Source organism: Lytechinus pictus, chromosome 5 (assembly GCF_037042905.1).
Source record: "Lytechinus pictus isolate F3 Inbred chromosome 5, Lp3.0, whole genome shotgun sequence".
Taxonomy (NCBI): domain Eukaryota; kingdom Metazoa; phylum Echinodermata; class Echinoidea; order Temnopleuroida; family Toxopneustidae; genus Lytechinus; species Lytechinus pictus.
Window position 1 is genome coordinate 46695062 of NC_087249.1, and position 23253 is coordinate 46718314.

The 23253-nt window shown below is 37.8% G+C and overlaps 1 protein-coding gene across 1 annotated transcript in view; it reads left to right on the top strand.

Annotated features, from left to right (window-relative positions):
- LOC129261187 (PDZ domain-containing protein 8-like) overlaps nt 1-23253 on the top strand; it is a 32926-nt gene that overhangs the window by 3059 nt on the left and 6614 nt on the right. Inside the window, exons 2-14 of the mRNA XM_054899249.2 lie at nt 685-889; nt 1134-1325; nt 4017-4109; nt 5047-5223; nt 10191-10271; nt 12396-12612; nt 13399-13583; nt 14371-14453; nt 14753-15389; nt 15772-15998; nt 17737-17979; nt 19999-20083; nt 22259-22353. Of these exons, the coding sequence (XP_054755224.2) occupies nt 743-889; nt 1134-1325; nt 4017-4109; nt 5047-5223; nt 10191-10271; nt 12396-12612; nt 13399-13583; nt 14371-14453; nt 14753-15389; nt 15772-15998; nt 17737-17979; nt 19999-20083; nt 22259-22353 (2462 nt within the window). The 5' untranslated portion in view covers nt 685-742. The remainder of the gene's footprint in view (nt 1-684; nt 890-1133; nt 1326-4016; nt 4110-5046; nt 5224-10190; nt 10272-12395; nt 12613-13398; nt 13584-14370; nt 14454-14752; nt 15390-15771; nt 15999-17736; nt 17980-19998; nt 20084-22258; nt 22354-23253) is intronic.

Below are 23253 nucleotides of genomic sequence, written 5' to 3' on the forward strand. Positions count from 1 at the left end.
CTTCAGATTTAAAAAGACAACTTGTGACAATGTAACATGTGGTTCCCAGTGTCTGCACCTATTCAGTTTACACATGATTCAGGGATTTCGATGAGGGAGACTTAATTTTCATGCATTTCTATAATCTGTCAAACTTCAATCCGATTTTAAAAGAAATATTTCAGGGTTAAACTTGTTTTGATCAATATATTCAAATCCACTTTTTGTTGGGTGGACTTGACCTTTAAAATCATCACTCAAGACTGAGAGTGGATGCACAATCACGAGCAACCCCAGAACTCACTGCCACTATATGTAGATCTAGACGAGGCTGTAGGCATAGGCAGCCCATGATAGCAAGATACAAACACCTAATTCTGAACTCCAGTTTAACCATGTTCTACAATGGTAAGTTAATTCTGGGTAGCGAACTGTGAAGCGAAATTCTGTAAAAAGATGGTCAATTTATCATCAATTTGGCACTCATATTATTGCAAATTGTCTTGGAACTCGAAATACTATAGTTTTCTTCACTACATGTATTTAAACATGGGAAACATCCCAGTAAATTCAAGAAGCGTTGAATTAAGCTTTGTTCAGAATATTGGCCATATAGAGCTCAGTGATAAGAATTTATTTATCATTATGCATCCAATACATATAGGTTAACTGGTAGTGGTAAATTTGTTTTGTATTCTACTTCAGGATTTGAGGAATTAATACTAGCTTAGATGCCGTGAGTCGAGAAGAGCCCCTCACCAACATGTTTTTCATCATCATCCTGTCTGTGTTCTTTGGTGGGGTGTTGATGCTGGCCATACAGGCTCTGTGGCTCTACTGGTACATCAAACGCCGACCAAAGGAGGATGTGCCGAGGAAGCACCTCTACGACAGGGTCAAGCAAGTAGGGGTAAGTGTCTGGCATTGAATTTTACCCAGGTGAAGGGGAATACATGTAGGTGAATCACCGTGAATGGTTACCTCATGCCAAAAAGCATTAGAAAACTGCTACTAAAACTGAAGCCATGGTTATAATGTCCAAAGTCTGCTGGAAGCATCTTGTGACCTGATAGGTACTAATTGTCATGGTCTTGTTTTCATGATAGTTTTAGATTATACTCATAGGCATTTATTGATGAATGATTTGGTTTTAGGAGTTGAAGGACCCATCCTCGATCCTGTTCAAGAAGGAGAGTTGTAATGCAGCCAATGCCCTGATATCGTTCCTATTCAACGAGCTCAAAGATACTTTACCCGTTCGTAGGTGGATTATAAAGAAGATGAATGTCGAATTTGAGGAACTTTTGAATGCCAAGACTGCTGGGAAAATACTGGAACAGATCACAGTAAGTTCAAGGGGAAGTTCAACCCGACAAAAAGTTTGTTGTATAACTACCAGAAAGAATAATATCAAATATTGGTAAAGGTTGGAGTAAAATCCATCAAAGATTGAGCAAGTTATTAGAAAAATGAAGTTTTTGATTTGTGACGTCAAATACGAGCAACTGCCCCATATTTTATGTACTATAAAATGCATACATTTCAGTTATTGAATGGTTTATGATGACTGACAAAATATTTGCTTTTAGGACCAAGTCTGACATGATTTGTCTGTTGATATACTGAATGTACAATAAAAAACAACATTTACCAAGTTTTGAGAAAATAACATTTCATTAATGTATTTACTACACAATATATGGGAATCTGCTTGCATGATGTCACAAATCAAATTGAAATTCAAACAACTTATTTTAAATCTTTGATGGATTCTCTTCAAACCTTCAATTTTTTTTCCTGCTATTTGTGCAATAAATTTTTGTCGGGATGAACTTTCCCTTTAAGACATTAGCTTTTCTCCCCTGTATTATTTCTATCATCTGTCCTGTATCAGAAAGCATAGTGATTGATCATACAGTGGGGGTGTGGTGGTCTAGTGGTTATAACTCTCATCTTTCAGTCTGAGGGACGTGAGTTCAATTCCTAGCCTGGTGTGTTTTCCTTCTGCAAGAAATTTACCCACATTGTGCTGCACTCAACCCTGGTGAGGTGAAGGGGTACCCATTCCGCGAATGCTTGAGCGCCTATTTATTTATTTATTTATTTATTTCAAATATTTAAAAGAAGGGTAGCTCAATCAGCAACAAGCTGGTTTTCGTTGAGGCCCTTCGTGAACAAACACAAATATAAAACATGGTAACATATTCAAGTATAAACAAAGAATAGAGCATAAATACTAATATTGAAGAAAAAAAAAAATGAAATGAAATAAGCATAATTAACTATGGAAAATAACAGAACAAATAAAATATGATACTGTACAGATGTTACCTAAAACTAAACGAAAACATTATATACACATGAAAAGAGATAAAATATGTACAAAATGAGGAGAAAGAATAAAATAGATTCCACCATTAGTCCCTATTACATATTAAAGGTTTTTTCCCATTTAGCCATTTCCCGTTTGAACTGTTTAATGTTTTCTATGAATCGGAGGTGTTCGGGTAGTTTATTCCAATGTAATGGGCCTGTGACAAAAAATGATTTCTGATAAAAGGTTGTACGAGCATATGTAGCAGAGCTAAATTTGAGGTAATAATAATAGCAGGGGCAGCTGAGAGAAGTGGCTACCCTGGGTAAATACACTGTATACTGTTATTATTATTATTATCATACAGTTTATTTGTTTGCTTAATTACATGATATTATCAATGTAATCACTTGTAAAGTCAGCTCAAATCAAATTTGAAAATAAAAAGTTTAGGTTGGTGATTCACTAACAGTTGAGTGTGACTTAATAAGATTCATGCCTGAATGCTTTATAAAGGTCCAGTCCACCCCAGAAAACTGTTGATTTGAATAGAGAAAACTCTAACTAGCAAAACGCTGAAAATTTAATCAAAATCGGATGTAAAATAAGAAAGTTATGACATTTTAAAGTCTCGCTTTTTTTTCACATAACAGTGATATGTACAACTCAGTGATATGCAAATGAGACAGTCGATGATGTCCCTCACTATTTCTTTTGTTTGTTGTTTGAATTATACAATATTTCATTTTTACAGATTTGACAATAAGGACCAACTTCACTGAACCATAGAGTATTAAACAATGTTAGTTCCACATGTTCAGGGAGAAATTAATCATTGTTTCACTTGACAATGAGGAGAAAATTAGAAGATTTTATAATTCATATAATAAAATACAAAAGAAATAGTGAGTGGATGATGTCATCAGTCTCTTCATTTGCATACCGAACAGGATTTGCATATAACTGTTTTGTGAAATTAAGCGAAACTTTTAAATGTCATAACTTTCTTTATATTTTACATCCGATTTTGATGAAATTTTCAGTGTTATGCTCCTTGGATTTTTCTGTTTTTATTCAAATCATTTTTTTGTTGGGGTGGACTTGTCCTTTAAATGCACATAATTTGTAACGTGTACTCTTATTGATCAATATGCAGTAGAGCACACCCCGTGCACATGATCTGACCAATGTGGTGATGTCTTATTACCACACGCGACTGGGAATTTGTATGCAGGGCCCCCAAGAAAAACAGTGCTTAGTCCACTGATGGGGTTACTCTGGGTAAACAAAACGAAATAAATAATAAATAGACCTTTATGAAATACCCCCAGATGATATGGATTTATGTTTCTCTTTATTAGCATTGATATGAAGAGAAAGTCTTCAATCTCCTCTACTCATTCAGATAGCACATTGGGTGATTTCAAGTTCAGTGTTGACCTTTTGGTGTTCGTGTTGGGTCAATTTTTACACGAGTATAACACCAAACTTAAAATGAAGATGGTCCTAAAAAGTCCCTCACTAGTTGTTGAGATGTCACTATTGTGATCTGGATCAGTTTTACAAACTTAAAATAGGTTTTGGAGCTAGGGGAAGCAATCTAATTTGTGCTTCCAACACTAACGCCAACACCGGACTTGAAGTCACCTATTTGACTGAGCCATTGTAGAAAAGAAATGTATTGCCTTGGTGTATGATTAGTTTACCCCATTTGTTTTTACAGGTGAGGGACTATTGCCTTGGGCCCATTTTTCCAACATTGACTGGTGTGACGTTGATGAAGTTTTCTATTGCAGAGGGGACTGATATGCCTGAGGTAATAATTGTTTGCATGGAACATATTAAACAGACATTCAAAAGCTGTAAGTAACATTGTCCAGGATCCCGTAACACAATGGCTAGCGATTAATTGTTTGCTTGATTTTTATGATTAATTCTATATTGTAGTCAATGCAATCAATCCTTAAAAAAATGTTCTACATTGATTGATAAGTATTGTTTTACAGGCCCCAGGATTCAAAATCAAAATCATTACTGATTCAGCTGCTAATTAAATCATAATTACAATTACTTATGTCAGACAGGAATTACCGTTGTTGTAATGATGGAAACTCTCGATCTGATTCACCTTGAACCCAGCTTTTTACTTGACTTTACTCAAGCTCGATTAAAGAATAACACAACTCCACTCGAGCACATTTTTTTTTACTTAACTCGAACCTGCGTTTTGACTCAACTTGACTTTACATGTAACTCATGTTCAACTGTAGAAATCCACTTTGAACTTGACTTGCAAGTCAAATTACTGATGAATTGTCTCAAGTCATGACTCAACACCAAATGGCTCGAACTCGATCTAAGTTTATTTGACTTGACTTGATTACAACATTGGGAACGGCCTGAGCTTAATAAGCCAAGTGCTCATCATGATATTAAAAAAAATTATATGGTGGCTCGTGCATTTTCTCCCCCAAAATGCTTAAGAGCCCTGGAAAATCTCCATTCATTGAAGTATTAAAGCTTGTCTAATTTGTGGATTTAGGTAGTATCAAAGTTGTGAAAAGTAGTTCCCTGAAAATAAATCATTAATTTTTGGCCTCCTTTTTGCAGGCATGGTCTGCGTGTATTGCATGCCGTTGCGCTGGGCTTCCCACGAGGTCTATGTTCAAATTGAGGACATGCTTTAGTAGCTAGTGTATTCTAATTAAGAACTCTTAACATTTAACAATTCCTCCTTTCTCCATTTTCCACAGACTGTCGATGTAGCTGTTGACATAGACTACGGTGGTGGCTTTAGAGTTTCTGTGGATGTGGACCTGGTATTTGGAACATCAGCTTACGTCTCAGTGATAGTCACCAAACTGAAAGGAAGAGCCAGACTTGAGTTTACACGAAACCCATATTCTCATTGGTCATTCTCATTCTATGAGGTCAGTTTAACAGCATAAAAGGGAAAAGCTGAACTAGTTCCCTGATGTATTTTAAAGGGTTTCTCTGACTTCTTATTACAGAGGAAGACCATACAATGTGCTAATCTTGAAAAATAAATTAGGATTTAAAAAATCCCTGCCAAAAGCAGGTCTTTTAAATGTCTGGTGTGTCTGGCTCAAGTACTTTTTCTGATGAGCTCAGAACAGTGAACACGATCAATTTGCATGATTGCCCCTGAAAATCTTATCGCACATGCCTATCCTTGGCTGAATAAAAACTGATATTGTATTTTAAAAACCCGTTCCTTGTTGAATGAATGCATTTTAATGAACTCAAGAATTAAAGATCGCCCGCATTGGCAGTATCTCGCACGTATCTCACACGCATGTTGCCCGCAGAAGCGCACGCAAGTCTGAGTTGCCCGCAGAAAAGTTTTGAACATGCTCAAAACTTTTTACGGGTGAGTTGCAGGTGATTGCCCGCAACTCACCCGTAGGAGGCCCGTAGCGGCCGCAAGTCACTCGCAATTATCCTGCATGAAGAACGCAGATTGCCCGCGGATTTCTGCGGCTCAAGGTATATGAAGTCCTTCAGAGGGGTACATTCAATAAGTTGCTATTCTGGTTTCGGAAAAAGAAGGCTTCTAAAGAATGGCTGACAGGGCTCAAATCAAGAAACAGTTGGGTATCATGCAGGCCCAACTGGGCCTCATGCAGGTACAGGTGATTAAAAAAATCATAATTTTCAATTGGTAACAAAGTATAACAATGCCAATGAATACGTAACACGCACTGTTGAAGCAGATGATGTTCTTAAATACAAATGACATACAACTTTAGTTACCATTCCAACATTCATTATAAGATTATTTTCAATGAAAGTTGAACATAACAATGCATATTTGAGTTTATGTCATATGGTCTCATAAGACAGAAGAGCTAAAAAAAATTGCAACGCTTTTTTGATATTTTTAAAAATCTAAATAACACGTCACCTATTTTTTGTCTTGTAAAAAATACTCAACATCAATCAAGCCATAATGTGATGAAAAAATCACATTGCTAGATTAATGATTTATCAAATAAGATCAAACAATTCGTATCTTAGTCTCTCGGGCTTGACCAAAACTTCTTCAGTATCATTCGCCCGGCCTTTCCTGAGGCATTGGTGATGGAATATCGCTCAGCACCCTCTTGATGGCACTTTCCGACAGGGGGTTTGGTGATCCTGAAGATACATCTGCCTGTTCGTCAAGGGCAAACAATGCCCTGGACGCTTACTTTGCTGTGGATGTGTTCTTGGACGACGGTCCTTGGGCAGAGAGAGGAGTCGAGGTCTTCTGTGCTCTCTTACTAGGTGCCATCATTACAGCAGCCGATTGAGTGCTAGGACCACGGAAGAAAGAGAACATCCATGGCTGCTGGTAGTCTGCCGGTTGCATGCCGCCGTGTAGTCCTGGTTCTGGCTCCGACATGAGCTGGTGCCGCTGTGCTGCCACTGCCAGGGTCCTTGCTGGTACTGCTCAGACTCGTTACGTGTTGTTTGAAAGCTGGTGGTACTCATCCCATTCATTTTCGCTTATGCCTTTCACTACGGATTTCAAGTATTTAAAGTATGATGCCCTCTTATTAGTTGGCTCCAAGATCTGTATGCAAATGAGAAGGACCTGAGTCTGGGCAGTGGACAACTGGCGGGTCACCTCCACCAGGCTGGGAGAGTCATCCCTTTTCCTTTTCTTCATGTTCTTAGCTGTAATTACTTCACCAGATGGGCCAGGCACGGGGTCATCCACTGCGTCAATACTTCTGCGGTCCACTGCTGCGATGTGTTCTGCTTCCTCTAAATCCCCCAATTCCATTGCCTTGGTCGCGGCAACCTGTGAACACAATCATTGAGAATGTCGATTAGAAAAATGCTTTAAGCATTTCGAAAATATAAAATTAAAAATGTTAGAAGTGTTTTTTAAGTATCTTAACTGATCATATGAGGATCATAAAAGTGAAGCACCGAACCCTGTATGATGGAATGGGATTGAGTAATAGTTTTAACCTGGTTTTACGTAATATTTTCTCTTTTCATTCGCATTTTGGTGGTCAGGGGAGTGAGGGAGGGGAGCTATAGTAGAGGGTAGTAGGGAATGTGTTTGGGATGTGACTCACTCATAATTTAATGAAGGTAAAGTCAATTAAAATACTCACACTGCGGATGGCACAGGGCATCCTTTTCTGTACTGTACTTAAAGGTGTGGGCAAGGAAGTCGGTATGTGTACCTCTGGGCGCCATCTCCGGATTTATCTTTCCGCAATTTCACCAACTGATCCCGCAGGTCCTGATACCATCCCTTTAGGAAATCACCTGCAAAGAAATATCAAATCTCCAATAACAATTTGCCGAATATATATTTTTATCGTACAGCTTCAAAAATTGGTTCCAACAAAATGACTCAAAGTTAATAAAATTTCAACGTTACACTCTGTCTTCTTTAAGACTTCAGAGTATCCTAGAATACCGTAATTTTCCATCTCGAACAGTGTTTAGGCGATAAATACTCCATAAATATTTCTATAAGACATGTAAATATTTAAATGTTAATGTAAATTCTGTAATTTTTTTTTTCTTAAAACAAGTGCACACCTAGTTACCAATAATGCATATAGCATTTCCATTATTTTAAAGCAGGATAAAAGAGCATTGTAGATTAAATGCCTTGCTCACCGGCATAGGTGCAGCGGCCGGGAATCGAACCCCGGATTTTCCATGTATAGCCAGGCACCTTAGACCACTCGGCCATGGTACCTCCACAAAATCGTTTTAGTAATCGATTCTCAGTCGCTAGGAAATCAATAACTTTTTTTTATTTTTTGATATATGTTATAGAACATTTAAATTTGCTTTCAATGATGTTTTACGTTTAAACAGTTCTTATTAATTAAATATATGAGGCTATCCTTGATACATACCATCAACCAGCCAACTTAAGCCATTTCTCTAAACATGTACCATATACATGTATGTGTAACTTGTACCAACTATATATGCAAGTATGTATAAAATATTTTATTACTAAGTTTATCTCAAAGTAAAAACGTACCCACACTGTTAGGCACAGTGGAGGAATGAGCCAAAATTAATAAGTTGAGAGCAAGCAAAGCCATCGAGCAAAAATTTCGACATTTTTATTGCAAAAATCCAAGTTTGTGATAGATTTTGACATAATATTCAGAAAAAATGTCATATTTCACTCCTATCCCTTTCGTCTTCTTTCCTTTTCTCTTTTTCTTTCTTGGTCCTAAAAAGGATCTAAAGACGCAAAGTGGAAATATATATATATATATATATATATATGCAAGTATGTATAAAATATTTTATTACTAAGTTTATCTCAAAGTAAAAACGTACCCACACTGTTAGGCACAGTGGAGGAATGAGCCAAAATTAATAAGTTGAGAGCAAGCAAAGCCATCGAGCAAAAATTTTGACATTTTTATTGCAAAAATCCAAGTTTGTGATAGATTTTGACATAATATTAAGAAAAAATGTCATATTTCACTCCTATCCCTTTCGTCTTCTTTCCTTTTCTCTTTTTCTTTCTTGGTCCTAAAAAGGATCTAAAGACGCAAAGTGGAAATATATATATATATATATATATATATATATATATATATATGCAAGTATGTATAAAATATTTTATTACTAAGTTTATCTCAAAGTAAAAACGTACCCACACTGTTAGGCACAGTGGAGGAATGAGCCAAAATTAATAAGTTGAGAGCAAGCAAAGCCATCGAGCAAAAATTTCGACATTTTTATTGCAAAAATCCAAGTTTGTGATAGATTTTGAAATATATATATATATATATATATATATATATATATATATATTACTTTTTTGTAAGAACAAGTAAATGTCCCTGTATGAATTTATCTGCAATCATATTGTACTTAACAGTTCTCTTTTGCCTTGTCAGCCCACATGCCCTCTGTCTTTCTCACGATGGCCACTGTCCCACGGGATAGGAGTCTCGCGAAGCCACTCCACGAGGTCATCCTTGAATGCCTCATTGCTGATTCTTTTTTACAGTCTTGCTTTACGACACTTCTCTGATTCATCTTCGTCGGAATTTATAATTTTGTCGGTCTCTGCGGACTCCGAGTCGTAGACCTCGTGGTCGGTATCGATTCGACCGGCTATTGTATCACGAGGCATGTTTACCCAAGGGAATTACTTGAGATATGTTTATTTTTCCTGATGTTTGCACCTTGCACGCATCTTACACGCAGGTTGGCAGTAGATAACACCCAGGGCACGCATGTCGCCCGCAAATTACATGGAAGCTTCCACGCACCTCGCCCACGGGTCACACGCAATGCCCGCAAGTCGACATTAAATTGCACGCGTCCTGCACGCAGAACTTGTGAAAATTCTTGTTTGCCTGCAGAATTTTTATTGCTTGCTGGAAAATAGTTACCCGCAAGGCTTGCACGGAACGATGTGACAGGGCCTTAAGATTTTCATCTAGGCTCACATGTGAACTGGGTAGATGAATAACCGAGGGGATGGGGGATGTGAAATATGAAATATAATGTAGGTGTCCCTTCCCACAGTAGGGAGCTTTTCCAATTTTCAGCTCTAAATGGTGCAATCTAGTGCATACTTTAGTGATCATTTTTTTGCTTATTTTGCTAGACAGCACGTGGGAAGGCTGTCGGCTAGTGTGTGGTCTAGCAAATAATGCTACTTTGTTGTTTTTCCTGATGCATTAGATCGTGATATAGCCCCTAAATGCACGAGTCTCATGCAGAATGTGTTAGACTTGGTAGCTCTGCTGTTGCAAGGAATACTTATTCTTGATAAATCAATTGTAAGTCTTGCAATTGATTGCAAGTCAAGCATAAAACCAAAATTTGTGAACTACACAGTTGATTGGTATATATCTAATTCATTTTGTTTTCTCTCCTGCTATAGGAACCAGAGTTGGAGTTTGACATTGAGACTCATTTTGAAGGTCGCACAGTGCATCAACTTGGATCCCTCATCTTAAATCAGGTAATCAGGAGACCATTGTGGTCGTTCATAAACCTTTTGTAAGCTGTGCACACCTTTATGGTCTAAATGTTAAGACTGTCATCTTTCAATCTGAAGGACATGGGTTCGAATCCAAACCATGGCGTGTTTTCCGTCAGCAAGAAATTTCCCCACATTGTGCTGCACTCAACCCAGGTGAGGTAAACTGGTACCGGCAGGAAGTAATTCCTCAAAAAGTTGTGCGCACCGGAATCGGTAGACTAGCTTAGCCGGGGTAATATAGGAGCACCTTGAGCAGCTAGCAAGGTGGATACGTGCACTATACAAATCCTATGTTATTATTTACGAGTGACCGGTGAACCACTTTTCTGCTAACTTAAAACCCCAGAACACGTTCCAGTTGTTCGTAAAGTTATTTTGAAGGTCGTACAGTGCATCAACTTGGATCCCTCATCTTAAATCAGGTAATATAATGGTTTTTTTGTCTCACCTGCATAGCAGATTGAGACTATAGGCGCCGCTTTTCCGACGGCGGTGGCGTCAACACCAAATCTTAACCTAAGGTTAAGTTTTTGAAATGACATCATAACTTAGAAAGTATATGGACCTAGTTCACGAAACTTGGCCATAAGGTTAAACAAGTATTACTTAACATCCTGCCTGAGTTTCATGTCACATGACCAAGGTCAAAGGTCATTTAGGGTCAATGAACTTAGACCATGTTGGGGGAATCAACATCAAAATCTTAACCTAAGGTTAAGTTTTTGAAATGTCATCATAACTTAGAAAATATATGGACCTAGTTCATGAAACTTAGACATAAGTTTAATCAAGTATCACTAAACATCCTGCATGAGTTTCACGTCACATGACCAAGGTCAAAGGTCATTTAGGGTCAATGAACTTTGGCCGAATTGGGGGTATCTGTTGAATTACCATCATAACTTTGAAAGTACATGGATCTGATTCATGAAACTTGGACATAATAGTAATCAAGTATTACTGAACATCCTGTGCAAGTTTCAGGTCACATGATCAAGGTCAAAGGTTATTTAGGGTGAATGAATTTTGGCCAAATTGGGGGTATTTGTTGAATTACCATCATAACTTTGAAAGTATGTTGGTCTAGTTCATAAAACTTGGACATAAGAGTAATCAAGTATCACTGAACATGCTGTGCGAGTTATAGTAGTTTTCAAAGTCAGCACTGCTGCTATATTGAATCGCGTGATGCAGGTGAGACCGCCAGAGGCATTCCACTTTTTTTTTATTCATCATCGTAATCTCAAGCAAGCAGATACAAAATGATTTACAGAGTACTATATAAAATTATTGAAATACAAAACATTCTTACGATAGCAGAAATTCTGAATTGTAGTAACAATGTATACACAATAGGTGGCCTGTAACAAATCCAAATTATACGTAATAAAATTAGATATTACAAAGTATCAACGGAATGTACACTTTACAAAAGAAAAGTAAATAGAGAGGGGAAAACAAAGGAATGACCGAGAAAGAGAGTCATGAGAAAATTAATAGAAGAGCGAGAGTGTGGTAGTCAGGAGAGATAAAACAAGGGGGAGTCTGAAGAGAGAGTGAGAGCAGGGGGAATCAAATAAATAGAAACAAAAAGGGTAGTCAGAGGTATACAAGGTATAGGAAGATAAGAAAGCAAGGGAAGCAGACAATTGCGAAAAGAGAACATAATTCTCACAAATTAATACAATACAGTATACATACATGTAGCCACTGGAAATGCTGGACGAGTTAACTCATGCTTAAGTGGATTGTTTTGTTTTAATCATGATATGAAGGTGGCGTTTCATAAAGCTGTTTGTAAGTTATGCACATCTTCACTCGCAACTGGTGATCCTTTCTTGTACCACATGTGGTATTACCCAAGGATCATTTGTACCCAGTGTGAACACAATTGCTGCAGAAATGAAATGAGAGCAAGTTGAAAAAAAAAATAATAATATTTTAGTAAGAGATCAACAGAAAAAGTGATTACTAGGTCTCTGCCGAACTTCGTACAGGCGAGACAAAACTCACTGACTGCTTTACTTTTACTTAAGATGGTTGGAAGTTTAAGAAAAAAATCTTGATTTGCTATTGATTCTGTTCTGTCTCTCCAAATTTCAGCTTCGTAAAACAATGCGCAAGAAACACACCCTACCCGCCTACAAGATTCGCAGTAAACCGTTCTTTCCGAAGCCTGTTCCACCTTCCGACAACGACTTCAGGGTCCACGACTCAAAGATCACGATTGGACGTATGCAGGTCACTGTCATAGAATGCAGCCGTCTCCCTATAAGTAAAGAAACTACAAACTCTGAGCTGTACATTACTCTATGTCTTGGTGAGATTACATTTCAACATATACCTAGAGGTGTTTCGCAAAGTTTGGCTTAGGGGGTGTTGCAAGAAAATATTTGCAATTGTTTGCAAATGTCAGATGCAACTTTGCTTGTGAAAGATCAATTTGGACAAAAGCAAATCAATTAATACTTGTTGATGCAAGAAACAGATTATCAATCTATTGTACATTTGTGGACTTAAAACCGACTTGCAATCAATTGTAACACCCCATTGAAGCCGTTCTTAATGCCCTATTGTGTGTAACGTACCACAGCATTAGTCAGATCATGCTCAGGTTACGGCTAAGATAAGAAACTATTAATGTGTACGTTTGTCTTTGAGCATGACTTTAATTTATTCTTAATAACTCTTTGTGAAAGTTTAGTGTTTTAACTTTCAAAGAAAAACATGTTGATGAAGGCATCTTTAAGTTCCCGCTGCATCATTGAAATTCAAACAAAAATGCCTGGGAAACAGAGCCAACTACTTTGTTTTGGAAGAATGTAAAATCGCCCTGTGCATGTTACGTCCACGCCACTTCCTTGTTTTATGTTACGTTGGTGGTGTTCCCACCGAGTTTATTGTGCTTTATTGAACTGTAGCATTTGTGTAATGGGGGTATTAGTGTATAATTGATATTGAGTAAACTATGGTCTGGTTGACCAAATCTATCAGAATTTATACGAAGGAGTGATGTCACAATAAGGAAACAACTTGCACAAATGTATCATGGAACACACCAATTGATCACAATACCCATCCTCTACTATTGCTTTTCCACTCCTAGATGACCACGCGTGGACACACGAAGACATAGAACAACGTTTCCATGGTGATTCTTTAGAGATCGAAATCCCAAAAGGAAACATCAAGAACGTCGGAGTAACGTTCAGCAGGGGTATATACAACAAGGAGGTCATTGTGGCAACTATTAGCCCCGATTCGACGGTCGCCCAGACCCAACTGAGAAAGGTGTGTTTGGTTAATGAGCTTCGTGGCGTTCATAAACCCGTTCATAAAGTTACAAACGACTTTATGCACAACTAGAAATTGACTTTAAGTGCTAAGTCAGCAGCTGCATGGGGATGTATAATTCAGCACAAAAATGGTACAGCTTTGTACCAATAGTGAATAGGCATGTGTGCTATAGTGCAAGATTTTGCATAAGGTAAGAGAGAGATGTTCTATGCATCGAGGCATAGCCTTATGTGACTTTGGATGAAAAAAATTTCTGTAGCCAGGTGATAAAAATGTTTCTTCACTATTTTGAGCTACTATCCCTTTATACAACATTTATGCAGCATAGCCTTCAGACTTTGTCTAGCCTACTTACAATGCAGTATGCATAGCAATTGGGTTTGAAATCATTTGCTGGAATGCTTCCCAGGGAGTGAAGAGAGGCTATGCATTGTGGAAGACAATCCTTAATCTGATGATCTGGGTAAGATTATATCTGTAAAAGGCTTGCAGACATTCATATGTAACAAGGGCATTTTTTTGTAGTAATTATCTATTTTTTCCACTCCTTATGGAATATTCCATCAATATTCTGAAGCTTGTGTTTCTCTCTGAATCATTCGCAATATATGTCATTGTCAATTTTAATGAGCAATTTTTGCTCCTTTTTCCGAACGCTTGTTTTTTGTTTGTGTTTTTTTGAGAAACAAGTATTCTGCTCCTCCCCACTTCAGGCAATAGATATGATAAATTATTATTCATTGATTTATCTCTTGGTGGTATTGTTTCTTCACTCTTTCAGGGAGATGTCGTATTAAGCATTGACGGAATAAAAGTCACATCTGCACGTCAAGCAGCGAAGGTCGTCAAACAAGCAAAGGAAAAGTATGTTACATGTGTAATAATTCAATTACGGTCAATTTTGTCTCCCTGTTTAAATTGCTAGAGAAGAATGGTGATCAATTGTAAGTTTTAAACAATGATTTTGATTGGTTGACAGTGGGAATGTTAGCAATATGCACATGCAACAGTGATCTTGGTTGGCCATTGCAACTTTGTGATAAATCACAGCCTTTTGTGTTACAGTGCCCTGCAGTGTTTGTGTCTTTTTGGTGAGTGTTTTGGGTTGTGTAAAGCTCTATATTGTTGTCATGTTAAAATGTTTGAGATCTCTTGTAATCCAGGTTTGTCATCAAAGTTCAGAGGCCGATAAACCTGATGGAGAACCTACCAGCCACGTCAGCAGCTTACGATCAACCTGACCTACGATCAGTTCCAGACACTACAACGGACAATGACTACGAGGACTTCATCAACGTCAACATCATGAACGAACTCGGCATCAAGGATGACGATGAAGCTGATGCGTCGCAGCCAAGTTCTTCGACTGCCAAACGACTTCAAGTCCCGACTCTGGATTCGCCTGTTGTGCAGCGCAAGAACAAGCAACCAACGACAGCGGACGGTAGGCGCCTATCGTCCTGTCTGGACTATGAGACCGTCAAGCAGTTGTCCACACAGCTAGACAACGAAGACAGGCTACGGAACTTGAAGAGGGTCATCAAAGAGACCATTCACCCTACACCCAAGGTCGAGAGACCAAAGGAGGACCCTACATCGGCCATACCGATAATGAAATCAGAAGCCGTTAAGATACCTGATATAGACCTTGATGCTATCAGTGTGTCCAGTCTAACCTCTCAGATGGAGGATGTGGACTCGGGTTCTGTTGGCCCTTCGGTGTCCATTGCTCCTTCAGGATCTGAAGCTGCTCCTCCAATGGATGACATGCAGGAAACATGTCTTGTGGCTGCAGAAGCTGTAAGTTCACTAACCAAATTCAGGAGAAAATTATGCAACGCATCCATTTGTCTAGTAGATGTTTAGGGTACCATATAAAAGTTTTGAGTATCGAATTCAGTATCTACGTGTAAAAGGAAAGAGTAGCTGAAGCTAAGGCTGGGTAGTATAGTGCGCCACAAAATGAAACTGGGTCCCAATGGAAACGGTACAGAACTGGTTTGTGCAACCGTACCAACTTGGTAATGATTGAAATTACTTAGATGATTGGATCTGCATATTACTTTTGCGAGCGTTAATAGGTTTCTGAGTCCATTGCAACCAAATAGTCATTGAATCAATAGAAGAAAGAATACCTTAGATGACCCACTGATCAATGTCAATGATCATCTCTCTCTTTCAGAATCCTGAATGGGACGAGACTTTCACCTTCCAAGTGGGTGAGAATGATAACTTCCTGAATGCATGTATCTGGAATCGTCTTGGTATGGCCGTTGGGGAGCGTGACATGTTGATAGGATACACCAGTGTTTGTCTCATGGACGTTGCACTTCAGTGTGTCAGCACTCTATCAGGGGAACACCTGGAACTGTTCAAGCTGCAGCCGCCAGAACAGAGAGGAGGCGCAACGTGAGTACTTTGTAGTCTAGTAGTCCAGGGGGTGGGTGAAATTTGGAATTGTCTAGGAATGGCCTTTATCCACATTGTGCAGCATGCACTCTACCCAGGTTAGGTAAAAGGGTACCAGCAGGAAGCAATTGCTCGACAGCTGCGAGTAGTGCAGTTTGTAGCCTAGCTTTAGCAAAGGTGATCTTGGAGCGCCTGGAGCATTCCTAACAAGTTGGATACATGCGCAATATGAATATGCTATAATATTATTATTGTCGTTATTATTACTAGGCCTGGGACGAATACCCTTTTTGCCATTCGATTGTTCGCCAGAGTAAACAATCGATTAGTTCGATTAATGGAGATTCCTGGAATATCAGAAATCACACACACAAAAGTTGACCTACTTCCATGACCTACCGGTAGCTGCGCTAACTGGTATGATGGGAGTGGAACTTGGAATAAATGCATTGTATGTACATACAAGGAACATGTACTTGCTCTGTTTTGTCATTTATCCCGCCCTCACTGCACACAATGAACGAATAGCAAAGGAGATTGAGAACTGTGCGTGACCGCTATATGGTGCATGGATGTGTTGTATGTATTAGCTATGCTTGCACTTGCTCTGGTATGTCATAAATCCCGCCCATGAGTGCACACAATGGACGAATAACAAGGAGTTTGAGAACTATGTGCGTGACCTCTAGAATGCATGGATGTGTTGAATGTATGTATTGCGTATGTTAGTACTTGCGCTGATATGAACATACATGTAGGTCCCGCCCATGAGCCCTTCCCAAGAACGAATAGCAAAGGAGATTGAGAACTGTGCGTGACTGTGAATGGACGTGTTGTATGTATTGCGCTGATGCGAACGTAGATCCCGCCCACAAGCCCATTCAAAGAACGAATAGCGAAGGAGATTAAGAACTGCGCGTGACTGGGAATGGATGTGTTGTATGTCTTACGTATGTTAGTACTTGCGCTGATGAGAACGTACATGTAGATCCCGCCCATGAGCCCAACTCAAAGAACGAATAGCAAAGGAGATTGAGAACTGCGCGTGACTAATTTTGCGGGGGCCTATTTCGTGGGCGGTTCTAGTTGGTTTAATAGGCTCTGCCTCAAAACTACCTCGTACAGTGACAATGCTTTCGCGCACGTGGTAAGTCACTGATATTGTTTGAGTGGGCGGGTATAACATAATATAGCAAGTTCGATACTGAGGTGTGGCTTCTCAGGACTGATTCAGAGGATTCGCGTACAAGTTAACTATTATGACAATATGGGCGTATTTGATAGCGCTTTTGGAATGATTATTGGGCGTGGCTGTAATCACATACAATGTATAATGAGCTCACCCGACTCAGTGCGTCCAGCACAGCGCCTATAGAGACGTATGTGCACATCAGCCCAACACATCTGAATTGTGCGCGGTCGCCGCGGCTTAGTCGTCATTGTGTGTCATGAAAGAGATACGATCTTTGGAATTCGATAATTTTAGCATAATTTTCATTTGATATCTTGCACTTTGTTTTCAAAAATCTAAGTTTACAGTCATGTACTTTTGATAATCGAATGTTTCAAATCAGTAATCATCATCTGGCGAACATTCGATTAGTGTAAAAAGTAACATTCGAGTGCCGATTGTTGGCAAACTGATCGAATGCTTCGATGGATCGAATTTTACTCCCAGGCCTAATTATTACATTATCACTATTGTTCTTTGAAATGTTTTTTTTTTCTTCTATTGTAGGAGAATCCCTTCCCAGATGCATCTCTTCACCCACCCAGGGTTCGACAGCACCCTAAGCTACGGAGACATCTCCCTCTTCTTCCATCATTCTCCGTTCGAGGATCCCCCAAAACCCACCAAAGAGGGCGGTGTTGAGCGTCCAGATTTCTCTCCGTACGACACCAAGGGGAAGCCCAAGGTCAGCGTGGAGGAGAAAGGCAAGCCGGTCGGGGTTAAGAAGATCACAAGACCAGAAGAGCTGAGGTAAGGCATCAATTAGAATGTTACCCTTGTGGTGGCATAATTTTATTCTCTAGGATGTGTATTTAATGGAAAAGCGTTAATTGCAGTTATCTATACTGCAGGCTTGATGTTAAAAAAGTTCAATGCAATATATCCTGGGCTCTGTATCTCTATATCTTTCTGTCATTGTCTCTGTTTTTCTCTCCCCCTTTCTCTTTCTCTCTCCCTTTCTATCTCTCTTCCTCCCCTTTGCTCTCTCATTCATCTACATCTCTCATTCACTTAATTTTCTTTCTTTTTTTCTCTTCTATTCATATTATGTAGATGAATAATGAATAACACATATGGCATTCAGCACAACAAATATTTACTCATCTTTTCAATTGAATTACATCTTTGGGACATGCCACATATAGTTTATGAATGGTCAAGTACATGTATGTTATTGCATGTCAGGTACATGTATAGATTTAGAACATTTTGGAAATTCATGTTTGTAGTGTTAAATTTGAAATGAAATACAAGATAAAGCCAGTTTGTCACGCATGAATTTTTGGGCTCAGGTGGGAGGGTTGTGTAAAAATTTTCATCATCATGATTTTATAAGAATTTCTTGAATTTTGAAATTTAGACCTGCCTAAAAAGTTATTGAAATGCATTGATTTTAAACAGCTCACTGTTTTTTTTTCCCCAAAATGTAACACCAAAATATAGTTTCCTCATGCAATGAATATCAAGTTGTGCAATGGAAATGAAATTATATTTATAGCATAAGACACTAAATCAGTGGAACAACACTTTCTAATCATGCAACTCTTTTTTTAACCAGATTTTGAAATAGAAAAGATTACTTCATGTACATTTCACGATTGTGAAATATAATGTACTAAAATTTAGAAAGAAATTTGTATTTTTATTACAACATTTATATTTTTTCTGTTAGCATTTCTATGACCTCTGAGGATATTGCATGTATACTGTTTCAGTATGCTATGAGAAAATATATTCTTGAATTTCATTGACATTAATATGAATGTGCCTTTCATGACAGATATTAGATACTTGGCAGCATGTATTGGACGACATGTAGACTCATAAAGAGACATGCTGATTAGACCTATAATTGATGAACATCAGCATTCCCTGCAATACTTATTGCTTATTGTTTGCATTATCCATTGAATGTCTCCATATTAGTTTGCACTGATATAATTTTTCGTCTTCTTTTCTCCCTTTTTATTTCCATTTTCTCATGGATTTGATTCTTCTCCTGCCTTGCCTTATCTCCCATCAACACCAATCCATACATCTTCCTCTTCCACCCCTTTTTTAAATTCTTTTGTATCTCCTTTTCTGCTCCTCTCAACTTCCCCTCTCTTTGTCCTTCTTGCACTCCTCCTTTTTGTATTTCTTTCTTCCCCTCTTCCTCGATGCTTTTTCCTCCATCTCTCCTGCCTCTTTTTAATTTCTTTCTCCTCTGTCCTATATCTTCCTTTCCATCTATTTCCCATTTATATTCCTCTTTCCTTTTATAATTCTTTCTCCCTTTTCGATCCCCCTTCCTTTTGATTTATTTATCACCCCTCTTTCTTTCCCTTCCCCTTCCCCAATTTATCTTTCTGTCTGTCACCCTTTTTAAACTTCTTTTCCCTTCCCCTTTCCCAATGTCTCTTCCTCGATTTCTGTATATGTCTCTCTCTTTCTCCTTCTATCATTTTTCTCATTCATTCTTTGCCATCCCCTCCCCTTTTGATTTATTTTTATCACCCATCCCTTTTCCCTTCCCCTCCCCAATTTCTCTTTCTCTCTGTCTTTCTATGTGTGTGTGTCTCTCTCTTTCTGTGTGTGTGTGTCTTTTCCTTGATTGCCCTCACTGACTTTCTCTCTATCCTCCACCCCCCCTCTCTTTATGTTCTCACCCCCACTCTTTTCTTTCTCTCTCTCTCTGACTCTCCCTTCATTCATCCGCACTCTGTATACGATCGCAATGCCCTTCCTCCCTTCAAATAAAACAACTTGACCCAAATTCCATATTTCTAGTCTCCATGGCCCAGTTGGGCAGCCTCATAAATTGGTAGGCACACAGTTCTCCTCGCCCACACGATGTGACTTTTGTGGCAAAAAGGTAAGCTACTTCTTTGATGATTTAAAAAGTCTCTGCATTGTGATGTGTATTTTCTTTCCTTTTTCACAAAATAGAGTATAGACAATGAGCAAGTTTCCACTATTACATGTATGTAATTTTTCTCCTTGTTTTCATGCAGATTACTTCATTTAGTAGAAATGGAGAAATTTCTTGCATTTTGAGATTGCATTTTTCATGTGTGTAGCCTTTTGAGCATTAGGAATCCTATTCTAAAACATTTTGTAAGCATATTGGCATAAGAAGCTCTCCATCATTGAATATCTTCAAATCAAAATTAAAAACAAAAGTTTTGAAAAATTGCTGTGTAGAATCATGGACCTACTACTCCGACAGAGGAGTAGGTCCATGGTAGAATTGAGTAAAAAGAGCTCTGAACAAGCGCAGCTGAATATATTCATATAAAAGCTGTGCTAGTATTATTCATTATTAAAATGTTAATTTCTTCATAAACAAATTTCTATCATTATATTCTTTTGCTAATTCAATTTCTAAAAAAAGGACAAATGGAGGATGGCTGGTTCCATTCAAGAATGAAGTAAAGTCATACTTAAAGGAGAATGAAACCCTTGAAACCAGCTGAATCCATATCAAAGAGAAAAATCAAAGAAACATATTGTTGAAAGTTTGAGGAAGATTGAATGAATAATAAGAAAGTTATGAGTATTTGAATGTCGAGATCACTAATGCCATGTAGATCCTCCAATTGGCAATGCGACCAAGATCTGTGATGTCACACACGTACAACTCCCTCATTACTTTAGTACTTATTTCACTTATATTCTCACTTTTATAGAGTCTATCACAAGGTGAGGTATTCTCTTTATGAGATGACAAGTACAGAGGTTTCACAACATTATATCATTGATGAATCGTTTGTCATATGATTAGAATGAGCAAAAAGATATGTTTTGGGGTATATTTTCAGTGTCCAAATGGGAGAGTTGTACGTGTGTGACATCACAGATCTTGGTCGCATTGCCGATGGGAGGATCTCCATAGCATTAGTGATCTCGACATTCAAATGCTCATAACTCTTTTATTGCTAGTCCTATTTTACTCAAAGTTTTGTTGATCTTATTCTTTGATTTTTCTGCTTTAACAAAAGCTAACTTGCTCCAAGAGTTTCATTCTCCTTTAAAGGGGAAATTCACCTGGACAATAAGTTGGTTTGTTAGATTAAATTGGAAATTCCCCCGGACAATAAGTTGGTTTGTTAGATTAAAGGGATGGAACAGTTAGGAATTTTGTAAGTGTTTAATTTGTGACGTCATATGCGAGTAGCTCCTCCATGTTTCATGTCATATAAATTCCATAAATCCACATTTTTAGTGGAACGTTATCAATAAAATATGTTTGTTATAGAAAGGCATATGATACGATATGATGTGTCTTATGATATATCCCCCACACAAATAAAATCACTTTCATTTTTTTAAATAAATTTCCTTTTTTTATATTTATATCACATGACATATGGAGGAGCTGCTAGTCTGTGTGTTGTCATGAAATAAAAACTTTTTAAAAATTCATTACTTCCTTATTCTTTGACAGAATTTGATCAAACCTCACCAATATTGTTCTCTGAATTTTCTACTCTTATTAGAACTAACTTATCATCAGGGTGAAGTTCCCCTTTTCAGGGTTCCCAGCCCATCAGGGAAATCAGGGAAAAATATTTTACTTTTTTCAAGTCAGGGAAAAATTGGGGAATTTGATTAAAAAATAACTCAAATCAGGGGGAAATGCCTCAAATGAGGGAAAAATCAGGGAATTTTGATCAGCCCAAAAGTTGAAAGCAAGGTAGTCAGTCAGACTCTGTTATATGTTGTTGCATATCAAAACAACATCCATTGAATGACTGGTTATGATGGTACTAATTAGTTTTACATTATTTTTATACTGAAGGTACAGGTACATGTAATTCACTGCAACAATTAAGAAAACAAGTCATGTGAAACTGGGATTGGGTTTAAATGATTATCAGGGAATTTTAAAACTTTGTCAGGGAAAAATCAGGGAATTTTGTTTTCTTTAAAAGCTGGGAACCCTGGTTTCTTTTAAACTCTTTGTGACCCAGAATATGTGCATGTGTGACCTATTACGAGCATGTTTGCAATGCATTGTGGGTATGTTACTCTCATTGGTATGATTTAGGTATGGACAAAGTATGCCCTGCAGTGCCTTGTTTGTAAACTGATATGCCACAAGAAATGTTCAGAGAAAACGCAGGCCAGCATCCCGTGTGATAGGTAAGACAATGCCACGTATGCTGCAAGATGTTTGTTCTTTTAATTGCAGCAAAACAAGGAATTTGGAATTATTGTTGATGATTTAAATATCAATATGTTAAAACCACTCCAACAAAAGGTTTATTTGAAAATAATGGGGAAAAAAATCAGTCATGCATAACACTAAAGTTTAATTGGAATTGGATAATAATTATTGATCGATCATAACTCTATAATCGTTTTTTTATGATTTAAGAAAATTATGATGTTCAAAACTTTGCTTAGTTTAAAGAAAAAGCTATAAATTGACAAATTTAGGAAAGAATGATATGATATTATGAAATAATTGTGTGTAAACTCTTTTCTTGGGTATATTTTTTTTTACAAAATATGATATATTTAGTTTTTAATCTTTTATCAATTTTCGCTGGTAGCAAACCACAAAACATTTTTAGCCTGTTTATTTTTTTTTGTCATTAATTTTCTACATTCAGAAAACACTTTGTGTTTGGTGGGCAGTGGAAGATGCAGGATTTTGATGAAGGGGTGCAAACATCAAATTTTTAAATAGAAGGGGCGCAAATGATGATTTTCATAGATTTAGCTACATGTAAAGTAATATATATATGTCCAAAGGATGATTCTGTAAAATATAGAGGGGCCCTCAACTCCTGGATCTGCCAATAACTTGCATTTGAGTGCGGCATCATGCTACACATTTGATCTTCAATATGAGGATTTATTAGATTATTGCCCTGTACTGTATGTACAGGTAAACCTGGGGAGCATTTCATGAAAGGACTTGATCTGACAAGTCCTGTTTTATCCAACAGTTACCGTAGTAACAGCACTTCTAAACCAATCAGAATCAAGGAAAGTTGTCAGATCTGACAACTTGTCTGGTGGAAATATTGATGAAAC